General features: G+C 43.0%; 1 protein-coding gene across 1 annotated transcript in view; it reads left to right on the top strand.

Moving 5' to 3' along the window:
- The window catches only part of PTPRR (protein tyrosine phosphatase, receptor type, R), a 140,610-nt gene that overhangs the window by 71,730 nt on the left and 47,822 nt on the right, over positions 1-21,058 (top strand). The window contains exons 5-6 of the mRNA XM_010561960.1: positions 866-976; positions 8,090-8,352. Of these exons, the coding sequence (XP_010560262.1) occupies positions 866-976; positions 8,090-8,352 (374 nt within the window). The remainder of the gene's footprint in view (positions 1-865; positions 977-8,089; positions 8,353-21,058) is intronic.

Here is a 21,058-nt window from a genome sequence, read left to right as displayed (position 1 = left end):
ACCCTGTTTCTACTACCAAATCTCTATTTGGAAACATAGTGAAATTCTGGTAATTTAATAGCCCAACCAAGTCCCCACGCTGCAATAAAGCCAAAAATAAATGCTTTTACAATTACTATTATTTCATAATCCCCAGGAGTTCCCCAGCAGTGCTGGAAATTTTAGTGTGCACAGCTGTTTTAGAAATGTACTATCAGCAGGAACCCAAAGATAATGAGATTACTTTAAGCATAATCAGAATTATAGATAGATGGGTAACGAGATTACTTTCAGCATAACCAGAACTTTTCACGTATGCACGTGTATGCGCGTGTGCGTACTCTAAAGGTGACGGTGCCAGGGCTTCCCGGCTCACAGAGGCAAACCGGCAAGTCACCTGCTCTTTGCTCCTGTGTCAAGTGTAAACAGTCCCGAGGCTGGTGCGTGGGTGCCGGGGACGGCGATAAGCGCTGGGAAGAAAGAGGCAGGGCGAGGGGTTCCCGCAGCCCACGCTGGAGCGCTGCCGCCCTTTCACCTGACGAGCCGGGGAGTTTCCAAGAACGAGCGCGGGTATTGTTTGCTTTACCTTCAACCGCCCCGTGAGTCCTGCTGGAGGATTATCTCAGCGGCCACGGAGGAGGATTTGGATCATCTCGCGTGGCGTTAGGACCCCTGGGTCGCACACAGACAAACAGAGTGCAGGTGGGGTGCCTGGCCGAGGTGGGTAAGCGAACAGCAGCGTTCGAAGCGAGCGCCATATAGTGTGGGATGTGGGTTGTGACAAAGCTGAGGAGGGTGATTAATGCCTGACGAGAGCTATTTAGTCTGCGCACGCTACTGTGTAACTTTTTTTCTCTTCCTCTTTCTGTTTTATTGCTTAAAAAAGAAAAATGTTTTGCAAGGCCAGCATGAAGCTGACAAAATCTGGAGCAAAGAAGGATTTTATGCGGTTGTCATATTTCTCAGCATCTTTGTCATTCTAGTAACTTGTTTAATGGTAAGTTTCCTTTTTACCTGTTTTTGCTGTTCTTCACTTCATGCTTTTCTCAGTCTGAAGGATAGTCACACATTCTTTACATGACAGGTGTTTTCTCAAAGCTATTAAAGACTCAGCTACAAGGTAAGAGTTGGTCATTCTCATAATGCTGTGAAGCCAAACTTTGAAGAACCACATTTCTTGATATATTTTGAGTCCAGTTGAAGACTGTAACCAGGAGGAAGCTGAAGAAATAAATAATGGGCTCTTAAATCTGCAGAGTAACTGTATAGTGACTTGAGCGATGACTTCTCGACCTTCTTACTAAGGTCCCAAGATCCCTGAAGTCACGTTAGCTGCCCGTATTTCAGTTTTATTGGATAGTAAAAACAACACCATGCCGATACAATATTGTCAATGCACAGTTGTTAGAGTGGGTGTTGGTATTCACGTATTGAATATACAAATTTTAAACTGAAATAACTAGTAAGAACATAAAGGAGTAATCACATTTTTTAACAACTTTGCCATTCATGTAGTATGAGTTCGGTGGCCACAGAGTTCGGAGGGCATTAGACATACTTATAATATGCTGAATATGAGATGTACCAGGGTCACACAGAAGATGAACAACACTGCACCACCACTGACTTCCATAGCGTAATTTTTTGCATTTTTTCCAGTGTTGCATCTCACATGTTTTCCTTCTCTGAATTGTATATTTTTTCTGTGGTGCATAAATAGAACAGTTTACTGAATTCTATGACAATTCTCAGCATTTATGAACACGTAAGTATCTTGGAGTCTTTTGAGATATTTTGCTTTCAAACACATTGAATTTTCTTTAACTGAGATGGATTTCCCACTTACAACCTTAAGGTGGAAAGAATGTTTAAACTGAAGATATTAATAAACAATCATATTTATAACAAAATCTTATTTAAGATTTTGAAGTCTCCCTAAGATTTGAAAAGCACTTAATTTTCTCACAAAAATTGTTGCTTTATATGATTTCTACTTCCTAGTCATCTCCATTTCTCCATGCCATCTCACTCAAAAATAGGAGGGTAACTCTAGAAGTACTAACTTTTACTCAAACTTTTTACTTCAGAGAAGCAGACATTTTGGTCACTGCTGACTGTTTAACTGGAAGGGTATAGAAAATGCTGTCTGTCCTTGTCCTGGTATTACACTATATTTTCATTAATTATTTGGAATGCGTAGATGGTATTGGGAATTGTAGGCATTGTGGAGGACAGTATCAGAACTGAAAATATTCTTAAGATGCTGGAGAGAAAATGGGAAGTAACAATGCTGCTTTGCAGGGACAGGAGCTCTAATTGTGCAGCAATAAGATGTAGGAAATACGTGGCAAAGCAACAGTTCTGTAGGAAAGGTTCCAGCAGTACCACAGAGCACATATTGAATTAAATGAGTAACATCGCGTTGTTCCAAAAAATACACTTGCCCTGGGATGTAAAATGAGGATATGATCTCTAAGATCTGCATTCAGCTTGGCTCTGGTAATAATTTGGTTATGGTATCATGTCTTACTCATTGTCTGTGGTCTCTTTTGGGTACCACACTTGTGAAAAATATCAGGCAATTATAGTAGGGAGGAGATACAAGAGTGATCAGAGATACAGAAGACATGAAATAATTTGGTTTATTTATGACAGAGAAAAGGAGAGCAAGGAGAAACATGATAGTTCTCAAACATGGAAATATTTCAAAGGCTGTGGTAAGGAAGAAGATAACACTTTCTCCACTGGGGATAGGACAAGAAACGCATTTTTTGAAAGGGTGATTTGGCTGACTCATTAGAAAGAACTTTGTTATTGCATGGGTGACTAGACATCTGTCAGGAATAGTTTGGGTGTAGCTGATCTGGAGTTAGGGCAGAGGTAAATACTGGTAGAGTCCTCGAACTCCCTTCCGTATGGATTTACTATTATGCGGTGGTCTTTTCTACAGGCATTCCCCTTTCGGTCCCCTCCCAGGTCCATCCTGTACCTTTACTTGTGCTTTACGTGCGCCGGCTGTGTAAACGGACACTGCCTCAGATTTTGCCAGGACCGGCTCATACACGGAGTATGTGCAATCTATCAAGCTAACAAAGGGCTCACACTGGTTTTCATCCCACTTTATGTGTGTCAGAGCGGCAGATTTATGAGAAGTAGGAATTCAGTATTTCAGATTCAGCCATTGCAGCCTCTCAGACCATTCAGCTTCGGCGTTAGGGCTCGTCCTAAGGAGCTTTGGCTGTAGCAACCATGAGAGCCCCAAAAGGCAGCCTCTTTTTTAAAGGTCCAGGGTAGGCACCCGTTTGTCCATAGGTAGTTATTTGCGGTTTAGAGGGTCCAAAAGCAGAAAGCTTAGCCCTCATCTGTAGATGACTTGGAAGTGTCCTTTAAAGTGTGGAGCAGAAAGTACTTGAAGTGATGGTCATGATGATCAGCCGTGCTCAGTGTAAGGCAGCTGAACTGTCAGTGTTACTGCTTTGTTCCGTGTAGTTTCTAACAGAAATTGTAAAACGTGCAGCCTTGTCTCTTAATTGGGTTTTACAAATCATGATGCTTCCCTGCGCTGACAGCACACTGTGCATTAACAGCTTTTAGGCTTCTTCATGCTTCCTGGAATTTAACGAATATCTGGCCTCTATACATAAAAATCTACAGTGCAGAGTATTGCTAAACAGTGTAAGACAGCAGCACAGGCGCTAAATTCGGACTTGTAAATTGTACATCTGAGGTCATGTTAGGTATTTACTCAGCTAGTCCTTGTTGTCGTGGTATGGGGACCTCTTGCATCCCAGGAGCGATTCAAAGCCAACACAGAGCTCGTTGCTATCCTCATCACAGGCTGACCATGGGCTCACTTCCACTGGGAACACTGTACATCATTTATCAAGTTTGGCAAGCAAAGTGCTAAGTAAGAATAAATATTTTTAGCACTCCTTTGTGTAAAACAGGTCTCTATTTTTTATTTTACATAGATAGAGAAATGACTGAGCCATCACCAAATTTACTAAATAACACAATATTTGACAGTGGGTTAAATTATTTGCTATCATGTTTCTTACTAATTTGCCTGGTTTAATAAACCAGTATGTTTGCATATCCTTTTTTTTTTTTTAAATATGTATGTATAAGTATCTCTTGAGTCATCTGGAAGTATCACCTTCAGATTATGAAATATATGTAGCTAGTTGTAGTCAGAGGGTTTCCTAAATGTTTTTCTTTTTCCCACTAAAAAAAAAAATCAAAAAGTAGGATTTTTTTGATTTAAAATAATTAAAGACATGAACTTGGAGCAACCTGACCTGTGAAAGATGTCCCTGCTTACAGCAGGGGGGTTGGACTTGGTGATCTTTAAAGGTCCTTTCCGACTCAAACTATACTATGAATCTATGATTCCATGAATTTTGCCTTGTCAACAGATTGTGAGGATCTAAATTTTTAATACTGTCTCCAGTGTTTTATGAGTTATGAACAGTTATTTGATGTTTTGTGGAGATAGTTACTTAAATATTTTTTCAGCTTCATGACTGAATTTTGGAATTTCTTTAACAAGAAGGATATTGAATAACAAAAAATGCATTCCAGCATTAAATTTTCACATGACCTATCTCTTGTTCTTAAACTTATGAATTTCAGGATTCATAAAGTGGTGCAGGACTTCTGAAAGCACTTTGATTATAGAATATGTCCAACTAACTAATATTGGCCTATCAACTTCAACTTCTGCCAGTTTAAAGATTTAAATAAAAATTAATGCCTCCCAGTAATGCATCAAACAACACGACTAACACCTGTCATATTTCTGTTCTTTCATCCCTTCCTCGGGGTTTGAGGGAAATTTTGTTAGCCAATTCTTCTCATGTATACACATGTATGATAGTTCTGCTCATGCAGAGATACACACACAGCCTCACACACATGTTGGTAAGTATTTGTTAGAGAGAACGCTTTTGATTAGAGTGAACTATCTTAATTTCCATGGTTTCTGGGAGATTTTACTATACAGTCCTGGGTGACCTAAATATCTCTAGGCAGATGAGGTTTCCTATCGCTGCTCCACATAACCATTGCCAAGATCTTTGTTCTGGAGACGCAGTTATCTCGTTGGGATTTCCTGTTGATCTCTGAAGATGAATAAAAGCAGTTTCCACTGGTATTTTGAATGGGTAGTGTCGTGGTTTAAGCCCAGCCAGGAACTAGGCACCACGCAGCGGCTCACTCACTCCCCGCAACCCACCCGAGTGGGGTGGGGAGAACTGGAAAAAAAGTAAAACTTGGGGGTTGAAATAAGAACGATTTAATAACTAAAGTAAAATAAAATTTAATACTGCTACTAATAAAATATAATAATAGTAAAGGAATATAATAAAATAAAATAAAGAAAGAAAGAAAGAAAGAACAAGAAAACCCCAAGTGATGCACAATGCAATTGTTCACCACCTGCTGACCGATGCCCGAGCAGTGATCAGCCCCTCCCAGCCAACTCCCCCCAGTTTATATACTGGGCATGACGTCCTATGGTATGGACTATCCCTTTGGCCAGTTGGGGTCAGCTCTCCTGGCCGTGCTCCCTCCCAGCTTCTTGTGCCCCTGCTCGCTGGCAGAGCATGGGAAACTGAAAAATCCGGAACTTAGGATAAGCGCTACTTAGCAACAACTACACCATCAGTGTGTTATCAACATTAGTCTCACACTAAATCCAAAACACACTGTACCAGCCACTAGGAAGAAAATTAACTCTATCCCAGCTGAACCCAGGACAGGTAGGTAGGAGGTACTGGCCAAGCTAGGGTGTAACATCTCAGCTTTCCTTTGCAGAAATCTAAGCAGAAGTATAAAGAGGTAATGTCATGCTGTCAGCACCCCGTCATTCTTGCATATAAGCTCAGTCAAAGAGGCCGAAGGAAGAGTTGTTTTCCTTTTGGACTGTGGCTTTGAACCCTAGGCTTAATATATGAAAATATTACAGGTGTCCCAACTTGTGTGTCCTGGAAAATAGTGCTTCATGTTGTTCAGTTGCTCCATGCCTCTTGATTATCCTCACAGTGAATCTTCTGGGGTATCAGTAAAACTTTTCCTAATTTAAGGGCTTCATATCTGTTTCCATCCATACTGACAGATGTGTTTAAACTGATTTGAAATATGGGTACAACTAAGTTGTTCCCTTTGCAGAACTTGGTGATTGGGTTGATCACTGTCTTTTTGGCCATTTCTGTTTGTTTGACTTTTACCTGGAATTCATTAAAAACATGATGGCCCTGACCACGCTTTCTGAGGAAAGTGTATTAGCTCTTAGATCAGTTGTGGTTCTTTAGCATTTTTTCAGCTTCTGCTGGTGCCAGGCTATCTTTTTTCCTAGGGTCTAATAATAGAGTATTAAAAAGGACATGAAATAATACTCGTCCAGGTTTTTGAAAGTCAAAAACATAATTCCCTGCGTCTCCAAGGGACAAAACTATGTCAAAATATATCAGTGACAAGAAGGTAAGGTTAACTCTGTCATGACAGTGAATGTCTGAGCTGTGTATCTGTGGGTTACCAGAAACAACTGAGACCAAAGCAATCACTGGAAGAAAAGAGGGTTAAAATATTTCAAGCCTCTGTTTTATCTTTACTGATACCTGTGTTCTTGCTTCACAGTAGGGCTGGTGTTTTTCTGCAGAATGATGGCAAAGAGCAGCTTATCTTACCCATGCAATTTAATTCTAAACTCTTGTGAATGAACAGATGGTTTACGTAGCTAAGTCTTGTTTAATGGGTGTATTGCTAATGACATTAGGTCAGTTCCCAGCTAAACCTCTAATGCTAATCCTTGAAAAAACAAACCCATCAGATATACCCAGTCTTCACTGGAAAGCTCGGGAGTGATAGACCTTTATGTGGTGCTAGCGGGGCAACGGCTGTCAAAGAGCTTCTGACCTGCAGGGGAAAAATGCTTTGGTCTAGGCTTTGTCTTTATGGCTTTGCAAACCAGGGTTCAATTCCAATGTTTTACAGCAACTGATAAAGCAGAGTAGAAGGTATAAGGGTGTCTGCAGACACTTTCAAAAAGCTGGGTACGTGCCTTTCACCCTCCTCCACACACAGTACTCACAATAGTAATTCTCCTAAGTTTCATAGGTTGTAAGGCACATTTTGAAAATGGCACGACTACGGCTCAGAAATTGTTTTTTGCGTTCCTTTCAAGAGAGATAAGGTGTGTTAAATAGGCATAACGCAGGTTCCTCTGGAGTGGCATTGCTGAGCACACGCTGCCCGTCAGCCCTCGCCAAGCCGGTGTACAGCAACGTCAGTGTGGAGTTCGGTGGAAGAGGATCAATATAACTTCTGAAAAGCTTTTGCTGCAGATACCTGACATCCAAGTTCGTAAGCAGTAGGTGGGCAGAGAATCCTGGCATTACAGTATGTTCAGACGCCAGTGTCTTGGTAATTGTAAAACACACTTTTCTGAACGGATGTTCTAAATAGCTTCATAGGCCGTGCATTGCATCAGATTTATTCCAGAACAGGTTATGTTTCTCTGAGGAAATTGAGGGATATCCTTATCCTCAGGAGTATTTCAGAGTAGTAGCAGCCTACCATTACAAAGGTGGCCTAGTAAAGTTACTCTGTTCAACCATTACCTCCATGCAAAATGAGTAAGGGCCTTTAAGAACATCTGCTCTAAAACAAATTGAGGCTGCTATAATTAGAGACATGTACCTGGATATATCATGAGCATCTATTTTATTTTGTGCCATTGTCTCTCTTGTGTTAAAATTCTTACGATTTTTTCTGCAATTACTCTATTTATCAGTATTTCCTTCTTCACAGTGTCTTTTGTAACTGTTTTCCATTCTATGTTATTTGCCCCTTTAATGATACAACTGATGGTTTTACAAATAATTACTGGCTCACAATGAGAACTGTTAAAATCCCTGCTGCCCACGTGTACACACTGTGGTTTATGTAATGGAAATATTTATCCCGTTGTGGGAAATGCCGAGTAACACAACTTGTGGCTTACCTTCTAGGAATGAAAGCCACGTATAGCAATCTTATCCAGCATTTGTGATACTTTCCTTGCCTTGTTTACCAGGGACTTGATATTGGGCTTTCCTCTTTATTTCTGTAGGTTCTGTACAGATTAAAGGAGAAGATCCAGTTGTCACTGAGACAAGAGAAGGAAAAGAAGCAGGAGATCCACCTCTCGCCCCTTCCCCTGCAGACATCTCAGTCCGAGTATAAGACCACCAACAGCATGGTCCAGCCTGAACAGGCTCCAAAGGTTGTCAGTGTTGTAGTGGACCCCCAAGGCCAGTGTGTTCCTGAGCTCAAACCTCCCCTGTGTGCCAGTCCGTCTCCTTTCAGAATGAAACCTGTGGGGCTCCAGGAAAGGTAGGATGGCGCCCGGCGCATTCAGCATTTATTCTGCTTTGTTATACTCACGCTGCATGATTTCATATGTGTCACTTCTGTCAATGAATGGGAGACTTTGCCATACAGACATCTGAGAAGTGGGATTTTGGTGTGTTAATATCTACCTCATGGGTATTCTCTCCTTTCCTTTTCTTTTCATATGAGCAAAGGTCCAGAAGTTTGGGCTGAGATTAACTGCAGTACTGGAATTCTTTTTGCTAAGTTGTTTCTTCCGCTTCCCAACAATTACTCCAAAGAAATAATTTTTCATTTTCCATTGATTTTTGCCTTTTTTGATCCTGGAGTTCCTGGCAGAGGGGAGAAGGGCTGGTTATGTTTTGTCAGCAAAGGACATTCTCATTGTCAGGGAGTCCACAGCACATGGGAAACTCAGAAGGAAGAAATATTTACACCAACTGACTGCATTTACCAATCTCATACCGTGTTTCCATTATCACCTTTAGATAATTTTTCTTCTTAAATCCAGCTTCCCATGATGATCGGGATACAGTCTAAGGTCTACAGGCTTTACAAAAAAAGAGAAATAAGTGATTAGTAATGAAACCGACCCTTGTTTGCAGCAACTCAGAAATATTTGGTCACCAAACCTTGCCACTCATTCTGCCTTTCAAAAACTGGGCCAGTGCTCTTTTTATAAAACTAGTTATTCTTCCCACAGGAGAATGCACACTGACATCTGTCTCTCCTCTGCTAGAAACCTATATAATTTTCTTGCCTGATGGCTGCAGGCCGCTTTCATAAAGCATCAGTGCTCTGAATAACTAACGTAGCATGCAGCCGTGCAACTGAACTCTTCTACCCCGGCACAGACGGTAAATGAAAGAACAGATGCCACACAGATATGATGGGGAAATCAGAATGAAAAGGAGACCAAATGGAGCCTCATCTGTGAGGACTCTCGGAGTTGAGCAGTAACCCTGATTCAGCTTGAACCGCGGGATTTCAATGACAGAGATTTTATCAATGGCTATATGAGCCACAGACAGAGCTAAGGGAGGGGGATTGATTCTTCCATGAGTAAAAGATGCTTTCAGCATCTTTTTTCAGCATCGTATGACAGGCAGAGCTGTCATAAAATAGGTGGTGGTATCACTGCAGCTAGAAAAATAAGGAATGGAGGAAACAAGTAAGTATGTTTTGATAGTTGCTCTCATTCCACAAGGCCCTAGAAGTAGAGCACATGAGCATGGGGATCACATAGCCAGTTTATAATACCTAGTACCTAACATAGCATACGTAATAGTTGAGAGGGATTAGGGTGAAGGAATTTGTAGAGGGAGTTTATACTTAAGGACCGGGGAAGAAATTTTTCCATTGCTCAGACAAAGAAAATAAAAACTATTGATCTAGAATCTTAACTTCCACCACCACAGATAGGAACTCAGCATTTAATACTCCTAAACCAAATTTCATCTTTTGGAAGGACAAAGTTGTGGGTCAGATGCGTCAAAATGGAGAGCTGAGATACAAAGAGGAAACTAAACCTGACGTTTGATCAAATAAACCAGGCATTTTAGCTTTTTACTAAGGAAAAAGAAGTTGAAGGAACTTAGCACTTCAGTTTCTAATGTAAAAGAACACCCATAGGCCATTGTGAAAAAGTGAAAGCAACTGTGATAACATCCCATTCTGCAGTTCTTTTTGTCATATTTAACACAGTTACATTGTATTAGCCCAAGCCCACTTCTAAGAAATGGTGGTTTAAGTTTCTTTCAAGCTCAGTGATATGGAGGTCTGGGGATGTGAGGGGGAGAACTTTAGGGAATAGGTTGTCTTCTCTTCCTCTGAAATAAGCAGCTATTTTTGTATATATTTCTTTTTTATTTACTATACCCTGTACTATGAACAAATTTTCACACATTTTGACACACAAAGAAGCATTGGCGGCAAAAAGTAATACTGCAGCAACACATTTTGCCTCAGACATCATCCAATGACCAGGTATGTGGACAGTTTAAACCCCTCTCCACCTTTCTGCCCCACAACAACCTTGCACTAGGCAACCGTGGGCCATCCTCATGACACATGGGAGCCGTGGACCTTGCAGCATGGGTCTGCACCCTGCAAGCAGCACGCTGTGCACAGAACAGTCCGCTCGCAGCCCTTTTTCTGTCAGTATGGAGTTGGATCAAGCCTGGAGGTCCCCTCCTGCCCATAGCCACAGCTCGGGGGCACCCATTCAGTAGTGTTTGCTACCCAGATTTTGGCTTCTGCCAGGGGAAGAAGCTCTTGGCAGGCTAGTGTGGCTATGGGAACTCCTTGACAAACTTAGCATCGAGGTTCCTTTGGCCAGGTGGCTTGATAGTGGTTCCTGAGCAGTATTTTCTAACTATCCAGACTCCCTGGTTTGATTCCTTAAGTGTGATCCACAGGCTCATATGACCCAGCCCAAACGGTATCTCTTCAAAGAGAAATCGATGGACCATGGGCCAAACCCCAGAGTGAGCCAACCGCTGTGCCTAGCCACCTAGATGAGAAGTTTGTGGCAGTATCTCTGAAGGATGGGACAGAAAGGCAGATGATGCCTGCCTCTCAAGCTCTCCCTGCTCTGCACACTAGGTGCTGCTTTGAGGAGCACACCTAAATGCAAAAATACAGTGGAACTGAGTTTTCACAAAGCACCACATCAGCACATCAGCATCTGCTCCTCTGGACCTTTCCATTTTCATAACATTGGCTGTGTCCTGGTTTCAGCTGGGATAGAGTTAATTTTCTTTCTAATAGCTGGTATAGTGTTATGTTTTGGGTTCAGTATGAGAAGAATGTTGATAACACACTGATGTTTTCAGATGTTGCTCAGTCGTGTTTATACCAAGTCAAGGGTTTTTCAGCTTCTCATGCCCAGCCAGCAAGACGGCTGGAGGGGCACAAGGAGTTGGGAGGGGACACAGCCAGGACAGCTGACCCCAACTGGCCACAGGGGTATTCCATACCATGTGATGTCATGCCCAGTATATAAACTGGGGGGGGGGGGGCCTGGGGGGAGATCGCTGCTCGGGAACTAACTGGGCATCAGTTGGCAAGTGGTGAGCAATTGCATTGTGCATCACTTGTTTTGTATATTTTATTATTATTATTGTTGTTGTTGTTGTTGTTGTTGTTATTCCCTTCCTTTTGTGTCCTGTTAAACTGTCTTTATCTCAGCCCACAAGTTTTACTTTTTTTTCTTATTCTCTCCCCCACCCCACTTGGGAGGGGGGGACCAAGCAAGTGGCAGCGTGGGGCTTAACTACCGGCTGGGGTTAAACCACGACAGGCTGGTACAGAGGCAGACAAATTGTTAATCGACAACCGCCCATAGATCAAAATGTTTCTGGGAGTTTGTCCAGCTTCTTAAAATGTATTTTGCTTCTGAATACCGGAGCCAAGTCCACATACGTTTGTTTCTGCGTGTTGGGAAAGGCTCTTAGTCAGCTCTTTCCCTAAGACGCAGCTCCCCCAGCAGATTAGGCACCATTTGCACTATCACACGTGCAGAACGCCGCAGATGAGTTTTCTGTGACAGTACACACCCCAGTGCTTGGTGCCTTGCTGAATGCAGTTGGGAGGGGGTCTGGGTGCAGGGTGGGTGACATCGAGAGCTGGCAGGCGGCACTGCCACCCCCTCTCCCAAACCCCCTCACATCTGGCGTCGAGGTGGCATCTGCATTTTTTATTCTTTGGCTGTAGCTCTTGGAGGAGGGAAGGTGGTCACGTAGTCAGGATGGTGACCGGCCCAGCGGCACCGGGAGGCGAGTTATTTTCCTGGATACTGGTCGGGGACGTGCGCCCATGGGTGGCGTGTGGCTGGGGAAGGGATGGAGCGGTGGTGGCCGAGAGTGGAGGAGGGACCGACAGGTATGGAGGGGAGAGGGCTGTTAGAACCAAGAGGCACTGACCCCTTTCTGTTACAATCAATCATAGAATCATAGAATCGTTTAGGTTGGAAAAGACCTTTAAGATCATCGAGTCCAACCGTCAACCCACCACCGCCGCGCCCACTAAACCATGTCCTGAAACGATAGATGCTGGGGCAGGCAGGTGAAGGGCCATCTTCAGAGCCTCCTGGCATCCTCCGGATCGGTCAGTACAGAATGCTTCAAAGGTGCTCTCTTCTGGTGTTTTCACAACTGCTGCTCTTTTGCAGCAAAGACCTTCTCCATCAGCAACCCACACAGAGCCGTTAGTGACCAAAGGAGCGGGAGAGCTAATGTTCTGCCGTGGTGTCTTCAGTGATGAACTGTCACAATATCAGAGCGCCGATGCCTGAATTTAGGACATAAATGATCCTTTTCTCCTCTGTGAGCATATCCACAAGTATTGCATCAGTGTTTATTTTTCTACTTAGGCTTTTATAGGTCTATACAAATAAGATAGATAGGATTTTCCTTCAGCAGGGTAAGGCTTCTTTTTATTCTGCTGGTTGGCTAAAAATTCATCTTGATATAAATGGTCCCAGCCAAAATCAGAATCTGGTGAAGTGGGATGTGATGTTTTAGATTTCATTCTGACATGTCAAGCATTGAAAATTCTTAGTACGAGCAGTAAGTTTTTAAAACACAAGTATGGTGGGGATATAAATATAAATATAAATATAAAAGCTACCACACCAGTACAGTATTTACTTGGTTTACAACTGGATTTCCTTTTCCTCCAGCCACTGCTGCTGTGAGTTTTAGTTCCAGTATTATTTGTGACTAGGACAACTGTATGTCAACCAACTAGTGCACAATATACTGTTTTGTTCAAATTAGTTACTACCTATCTAGCATGCAAAAGTACATGGAAGAAAAGAACATGTGGATAGCTCTTCTACTCTGTATGTTAAAAAACAAACAGTGCTTTCGAAAGTCTTCTCAAGCTTTTGTATTCCGTCCTAGCCACAAAGACCTAAAACTGTGGCTATTACATCTAAATAATCAGTGGGAAAAATCACAGCACTATGTTTTCTCAGTCTGTTACATATTCATTGGAAATTCTGTCAAAAAGGGAGAGCTCCTCATGCTCACAAATCAGGATGCTAGGGGCATGCAGGACTCTCATTCAGACCAAGTAACATTTTACATGTGCTTTGTGCTAATTTTTTTTTCTATGCAAATAAATACAAGAGAGTGGAGAATATAATAGGAAAGAAGTTTGGCAAACAGAGCAAAAACCTGGCAGATAAGTGAAATAATGAAATATTTTTTTAAATGTGAAATAAAAGAATTCTGTAACGGTATGGAAGCACTGCTGGAACACAGGAAAACAGAAGATACTCTGTGAAAGGGAAGGCAGGCAACACCAGCGTGAGCAAAACTGGAGGGGAGAGGGCAGCTCACTGACATCATGCAACATATGCTGTGCAACCACGTCTGCAACCTCTAGAGAAAATCTGTAGGCATCAGAATAGAGAATAGTAGGGGGAAAATCACCTAAATCAATGTCAAGAGTAACTCCCTACAAACATAACAGATAGGACCGAATCTTGGCTTGAACTCTGATTGTGAGAACCATGTGTGATGTTACTTTTCCCCACAAAGCACAGCAATACTATAAAAACCCTATGCCACGGTTAATAGACTGTAACCAGTGGGATTTCTCTTAGCATCCTGAAGATGCCTGTAAATTGACAGTGGAATTCTTTTCTCCAGTTCTAAGAAGTATTCAGTGGACATACAATGAGTATAGCTCACAGTAAGTATCACGAAATAAAAGTTAAAATAATGTGCGTTATAAAGCTGCTAAATGCTCGCCTTTGTCCACTTCCTTATAAGATGAGAAAAAGACATATTCTGATAGAAAAGAAAGGCTATGTATTTTTAAACGATTTAAAAAAATGTATTCAAATAACCCATAGTAGTCTGTGGAACTCACTGCCAAAAGATAAAGTTTGAATCAGGAATGTATTAGCAAGAGGTACTCGCACATACAGACACACAAAAAGTGAGAGCAATTATTGTTCTCTGCCTTTGGCGTCCTTCCTCAGAAACATCTTGTATTTGACATCTTTACAGAGAAAATTGTGAACGGTTTGGGCTTCAGTTTGGAGGTGGAAGAAAATTCCTGTGTTAGTATTGATAACTATTCTCTTTTATTAGTTATTCTTCATAGACGCACAAATTAAACTATTGTTCCAGCCACCTGTACAATTTCCGTGCCCTGTCAATTGCCGTTAGAATGACAAATGCTGTGGATGACAATCACTAACTGTAATACCTATTCTCCTGGTGTTAGTAAAGCAGTATCCGTTAAAATGAATCATTATCTTAACAATACTGTATACCAAATAAAAACTCGTAAGAAATGTTGGAACCAGGGTAAAAAACCTGATGTGCTCTTTGCTTCATTAATATAATGGCAGCTGCCTCTCAGGATATCACTGTTAAACCAAATCTCCGCTCTAATAGATGAGAAAAATTTCCAACAATTCTCTCTGGTTCTGTTCTGAGTTTTAGATCACAGAGCACAGTTGCTGCAAATATAATTAAGGTGTTGCTGATCTGTTATCTTTATACAAAACCGTCCATTGTGAGTAATCATTTCAAGTAATGCTCAGAGGGTAGCACCTTGCAGTTGGACTACTGTAAACATGCCAGGTTTTGTAGTTTATGACACAAGCATGGGAACTTAATATATTTACAGGAAGGGGCCTTGAATTTCCTGGCTAAAATATACTAGCTTTGCATAGATTTGGAGGATAAATTTACCCTATTGTGTGGAGCTGAATATGCTTTCTGCATTCTTAATTTAAATCCTAGGGATTGTTTTCAGGAAAATGTCAGTGTAATTGTTCAAAGCACAGCTATGTGCCAACATCGAAGTACTAGCTGGAGAATGATTTTACAGTGATATCCTATCAGAAGGAATTTGCAAAGCACCAGGGACCAGTAAACTGAGTTTGAGGTGGCAGGCAGGAATTTTTGTGCTCCAGTCCGTCTCTGCCACCGACTCATTAGAGCACTTTGGATGGATGTGGCACGTAAACCTCCTCCGGCCGCACTGCTGACCACTGGAGTGAGACCGGCTGGCTGGCGTGTCCGTCTGAAGAGATGTAGCAAAGATGAGAACCTTAACCTGAAGTACAGTAAAAGTCCTACACGCTACTGTTTGTCCACATCCTTTAAGAAGAGTGAGAGAATACGATAAAAAACCAAACCACTTTCTGAAGGACCCTGAAAATGCATTTCTCTCGCTTGGCAGACCTCTCAGCTATATTCTGTCCTGGTCTGTAAGATGCACTAATAACTTCAATACACCCAAACCCACTTATTGCACCGAGGCCAGCTAGCAGAGATTCGTTTGTGTCCATACTGCCAAGCCCCCTTTACCTCCGAAAGAGCGGGGGGCTGGATGCAGACTGCCTGCTGGGAACGGTTTGTGCATGTGCTGGTTCCCAAACCGTGCCAGTGAATTGCTTTGGAGCCCTCTTGTTGGCGAACGCTAAAACCAAACCAGGGCTGCAAGGCTTGAAACGTAGCAGTATCAATTACCGAGTTTCAGTGCCTGGGATTGTTTCCTGGCGCTGTTTAATTTCTTTTTCTAGATGCAGCTCACACACGACGAAGTGCGCGGCTGGGGTAGCAGCTGATGTGAGGGGAGCAGTCCTGGCTGTGGGCAGCTGATTATGGGCTGTGCCTTTTAATAACGCTCCTTTCGGCGCAGGCTGTGCCCCCAGCCTGGCACCCTGGCATCCCTCCTCCTCCTCCTCGGGCCACCTCAACTACCTTGAAGGGCACACATGGGACTGCTGGCGCCTGCACCTTGGTTAAGGGCAAGGGCTGAGAACCTGGGCTACCAAGGTGGGAGTAACGGCGAACGTGAAGTGTGGTCCAGCCCTGAGGGTCTCCTGCTCAGTGCCCGAGAGGTCTGGTTTGGATTCATGCCTAGAGAGAGAATAATGCTTTACCTCCAACTTGCATTTGTGTAACAACGTCTCTGTTCGTGCACAGTCACTCTGAAAACTTTTTGCAAGCGCTGGACCCCTGATTTGCACGAATGTCTGTTCTGTCCAACCCATTACAGACGTCTTTGCTTATCTGCAGCGTAGGAAGAGGGCAGGAATGTGAATTGTCCCCTTTCTCTGGAGGGGAAGTGAACTCAGGCACCAGCCTAACAAAGACCCTTTAAAAACCATATTTTAACTATTTGACTCCTGGCTGGTTGAGAAGGTGTTTTGGTTGTGGTTAGAGCTCTTTGAAGCAAAACTCTGTGGGAGTTATGATCTAAATAAATAGATGCAAATAACTATGTACCATGGCCCAAACTCACACCCACAGTCCATTTCCCTATGTCTCTAGAACCTCTTGCAAATTCCTTCAGATTAGCATGGGCAGACGGTATATTACCATTCCTAACTCCATCTCTGCTTTAAATTGTCCCACATCCCTTTTTTTTCCTCCTGCAAAGAACTAAAAGCTCTTCAAAGCACGTGACATTCTTTTCTGGGAGTGGATAATTCAGGCAAATTAACCCACCCTCGTTTGGAGAAATTCTTCTGGTGCAGCTTCGTAGTCCTCTTCTCTGAGATGCTGGGGAGTGTTCCGTTTAGCACACAACGCATGCCTACCCTTGGTTTTGCCTTTACCGTCTTGTGAGGTTTAGTCAGGAATTTTGTAATAATTTTATTGTATTCCCAGGTCTCTTATCTGGCGTTTATTCTTGTTACTCCAGTTGCTACTGGTTTTAGCTTGTACACAGGAAACCGCGGTGCCAATCAGTGTCGTTCCCAAGGTGACAGGAAACCCTGTTTGGTCGGATGTTGATTGTGCTTGTCTTTACTGCTCCACCCATCGCATTTTCTTCCTTTTTGGCTTAAGTTGAGACAAATTAATCAGTGGCCGCCATCTGGTAGACAGTTTTGGTGGGTTTGCCGTGATTCGTCCAGCCGATCTTTTGAAAAGTAACGCACGGCACAAGAAACCGAGGGGAAATATCCATGTTAATATTTAAATGACTCTCAGGCCTCGGATCAGACGAGTCACTGTTGCCCTGGGCACATGAGTAATTTGAGATGTGTGAGTAATCCCCTTGTCTTGTCCAGCAGCGGGTTTGGGTTTTTAAGCGCCGTTTGGCCAGAGGGTGAAACTCCGACGCAGCTTTCCAGTGGCTGATTTCCTCGGCTCCTCTCTGCCTCCGCTTCGTTTCTGTGGTCGACCATCGCAGGCAGGGTTTCTGTAACCGCTGTCCTAATGTGCAGGCAGAGTGGGACATCTGGGAAAGCGAGGAGATGCACATTAGCTAAACTTGAACGCTCCAAGTATCTCAACTCAGCCCGTAGCAGGATGTGTCCACCTGTGACATTTACAACCAAATATATCGCCTTTTCACATCGGCAGGTTGGAAATGCCGTGCTAAGGGACAAAGAGAAGAGAACCCGTTTCAGTATGAGATTGGGTAAGCAGGATGAGGTGCATTGCATCGCCTGAGTCCTTGACTAGAACCCCCAGGTACTGATTTCAGTAAAATAAACAACCGATGTGGAAGGGAGCATCCCTAGCAGATGTACAGGGGTTTGAAATTTACAGGAAAGGTTGATTTTTCAGCTTTGGGGGCTTTATAGAAGTCTCCTGGAATTCTCCTGTTAATGTCTGAAAAAGGCCAATGCCTCAAATTAAAACAGAAATATTCACCTTTCCTCTTGTTTTGAAATGCGTTTCTCACTGATCATGCTGTTTCTTCTGGCCAACTGTTCTGCAGGGCAGCCTAAAGCTGAATTTTAGCTTCTCAGTTCCCCTTAATTTAAAACATTAGGAACAGACACAGAACACAGCTAGAGAAAGAAAAGAAAAACATCAAAGCACGTCCAAACCTGCACTATAAAATACCCAAGAATGTCTTTGAATTGCAGGAAGCCATGGACTGGACAGTACTTACTAAGCATCTACCTTATATTGTAGCCATCAGTTTAATATTCCAGGCCATGAATCTCTTCTTTGAATGCAATCATAATTCATTTTATTTCTGTGCATTGTCAGGAGAACACTTACAAATTATGACAGTTGACTAATCATACTGCTTATTTTCGGAAAAAAACAGTTCTGGAAATTCAGTAAATATCTCTTATGCAGTCAGAGGTAGTATGTACAGAAAGCTTAACATTGCTAGCTGGCAGAAATGTTCTTTGTTTGCAAATACACCTTTCCTCAAAGAATACTGCATGTAAATCTGCGGGTCAGACTATTTCTCAGCTCTTGCGGGAAATTCTCTTTAGCATTTTTATCAATATAGTACCCGAGACCCTCAGTCACAGATCAGGATCCCTCTGTGCAAGGCTCCGTATACACACAAAAATGAAATGATCCTCTATCCAAAAAACTTACAATCTCAACATCAGACAAGGTGGTAGATGCGTACAGACAATCAGGCAAGCCTCAGGAAATGCAGACGCAATAGCATCATGGCAGAGATGAGGATGCCCAGGGTCCGCCATGAGAATGGCTCAGCCCAAGAAATAGTGCCCAGAGGCAGTAGCTGATTTCATACGACACTGACAGTTCAGCCAGGTTCTCGCTGGAGTTGTTTGTCTGCTTTGATACCATCAGATCGAAGCTGATGCATCAGTTTGGTTTGACTTTGAACCTTCTCTGAGTATGGCCAACACGTTTCAGAAGCTCTTACTATTTTCATAGTAAGGCAAGTGAGACATTAATTGGTTAAGTGACTGATCCAAGCCGATATTGCAAATCAGTGCCCTATCTTCACAAAATACCTGGACTCTTGAACCCTTCGTTCCGTTCTCTAACTGGTGGAGTCTGTAAGAAGCTACAACAGTGGTATTTCTTTCTGGGACAGGGACTTCCCTTATGTTCCCTATCAAAGAACATACTTTTGATGCTTAACAAACTGTGTGTATTGTTGTTATTAATTTGTGGTAGCTATAATTATCCCGGTTATGCTAATACTGTGATTTGATAACAGGAGCAAAACAGAACACAGCTCAAATATGCGATAGGCATCAGAAGGGGAAGTACTGTATATAATTCCCACACAGAAAAATGTCGTTAAGTACAATGTTTCTCTAGGGAACTGCGTCCCGATGCTTCGGGATGACCAATAGCAGCTCCCTGGAAAGCCGCGCTGCCAGCGAGAGATGGGGCCGGTGCTGGGCAGGAGGCTGCGGACCCTGCCCCTCTGCCAGGGCTGGCACTTCCACTTCCCACCGTCCCCCTGGCAGCCACATCTCCCGTCTCTGAGATGTCTCAAATCCTTCCTGAGTTGTAGCAAATTGCACCGGAGGGCTGCTGCAGAGTCCAGAGGCTTTCCGTTCCTTTCCCTGGATGTGATAGTGGACATCACAGCCTAGCCTTACAACAAATGATGGAAAACAATCAGAACGGCAGGAAAGCACACAACAGCTAATAAGTCCAATTTGCATGGTCTCGTTTCACTTTAGACTCTATTTAGCTTGGTTTGCCTCAGTGGATTTATAGAGGTAGCTGGGAAGAGAATTTGGCCCGCAGAGCACAATACTGAATAGGTTTGCGAAAGAAGGCGGCATTGTGAAAAGCAGAAAGCTGGTACTGTAATTAATCCCAAAGGTAATCCTCTGGCTACAGAGAATGCATTTGCAATTTACTGATAAGATTAGAATAAAATAAATGTTTTCTGCTTCATCACAAGGATTGTCCCAAATGTAGATGGCCTAAATACCCCTCTAGTCCCCATGTCTAGTGTTCGTTACTGCCTGGCTCCCAGCTGCGGAGCTCATTGTCCTGGGACAGTGCCGAGGTCAGAAGGTGGGCTAAGAAAGCTGTCTGAAGGAAAAATCACAGAGGACACCAGACTCAGAGATATGGAAGCAAGCTTTGGTTCAGGATGTTCCTAAACTACAGATTGCCAGGAGCTGGAGGGCATACTAAAAATAACAGCGTTAATTAAGTAATCAGTAATTCCTGCTTGATTTGTTCTTGCATTCTTTCCCTAAACCTCCTCTTGCTGGCCATTGTTCAAAACAGGATACTGGTCAACCTTTGGTCTTACCTAGTACACCAAATTTACGTTCATATTTCTGTATCACTCCCTTCAATGTATGTTAATCTAACCCGCTGCGTGGAGCCCTGTGTGTTGAGAGTGTTTGTACTGAGATAGATGGGGCGGAGGTCGGGCCGGGAGGCAGTTTGGTTTATCTTTCAGATATGACTTGTCCTCCTTTCTTTGTATTTCATAATGCAATGTGCATTTAGAGGAGCACTGCTTTTATCAGAGTCCTCACATTTCCCTCCTCTATTCAAATTCACAGGAGTGAATTGAAATCAAGTGATTTAAGTTCCTTCATGCCGTGAATCCTTTGCTAAGAGAGAACTATGAATCTGAGGCAATTATAATTGTTTCACTCTGAAATTTCCAATCTGTGCTGACTCATTGATGCTGTGCTTGAGGAAGAGTAGATCCAGAAAGCCTTCGCTCTGGCCCCTGCCTTCGTCTCTGGGCGCAGGTACGGATGCATTTCGCTTCTCTAGAGCCCAGCCTATGCATTCCCCTATAGGAACGTCCCTGCTGAAGGCAGGCAGTGGCCAGGGCCGTGGCCTTCAAGGGATCTGCTGAGCTCCGTGGAAAGGAGCTCCAGGTCACTCACCTGCCTGTTCCTCATCAGCCGCTCAGCCCTCAATGGGGCTGTACAGCTTGGCAATAGCTCTTTTAGAGGTCTAACTAATCCCTGAAGTGCAAGATAAAGTACACCTTGGTATGCAGACATTTACAGCTG

The sequence above is a fragment of the Haliaeetus leucocephalus genome, unplaced genomic scaffold, assembly GCF_000737465.1.
Source record: "Haliaeetus leucocephalus isolate CR32 unplaced genomic scaffold, Haliaeetus_leucocephalus-4.0 Scaffold151, whole genome shotgun sequence".
Classification (NCBI taxonomy): Eukaryota; Metazoa; Chordata; class Aves; order Accipitriformes; family Accipitridae; genus Haliaeetus; species Haliaeetus leucocephalus.
Note: the sequence above shows the minus strand (reverse complement) of the source record. Positions and strands in the feature narration are given on the sequence as shown.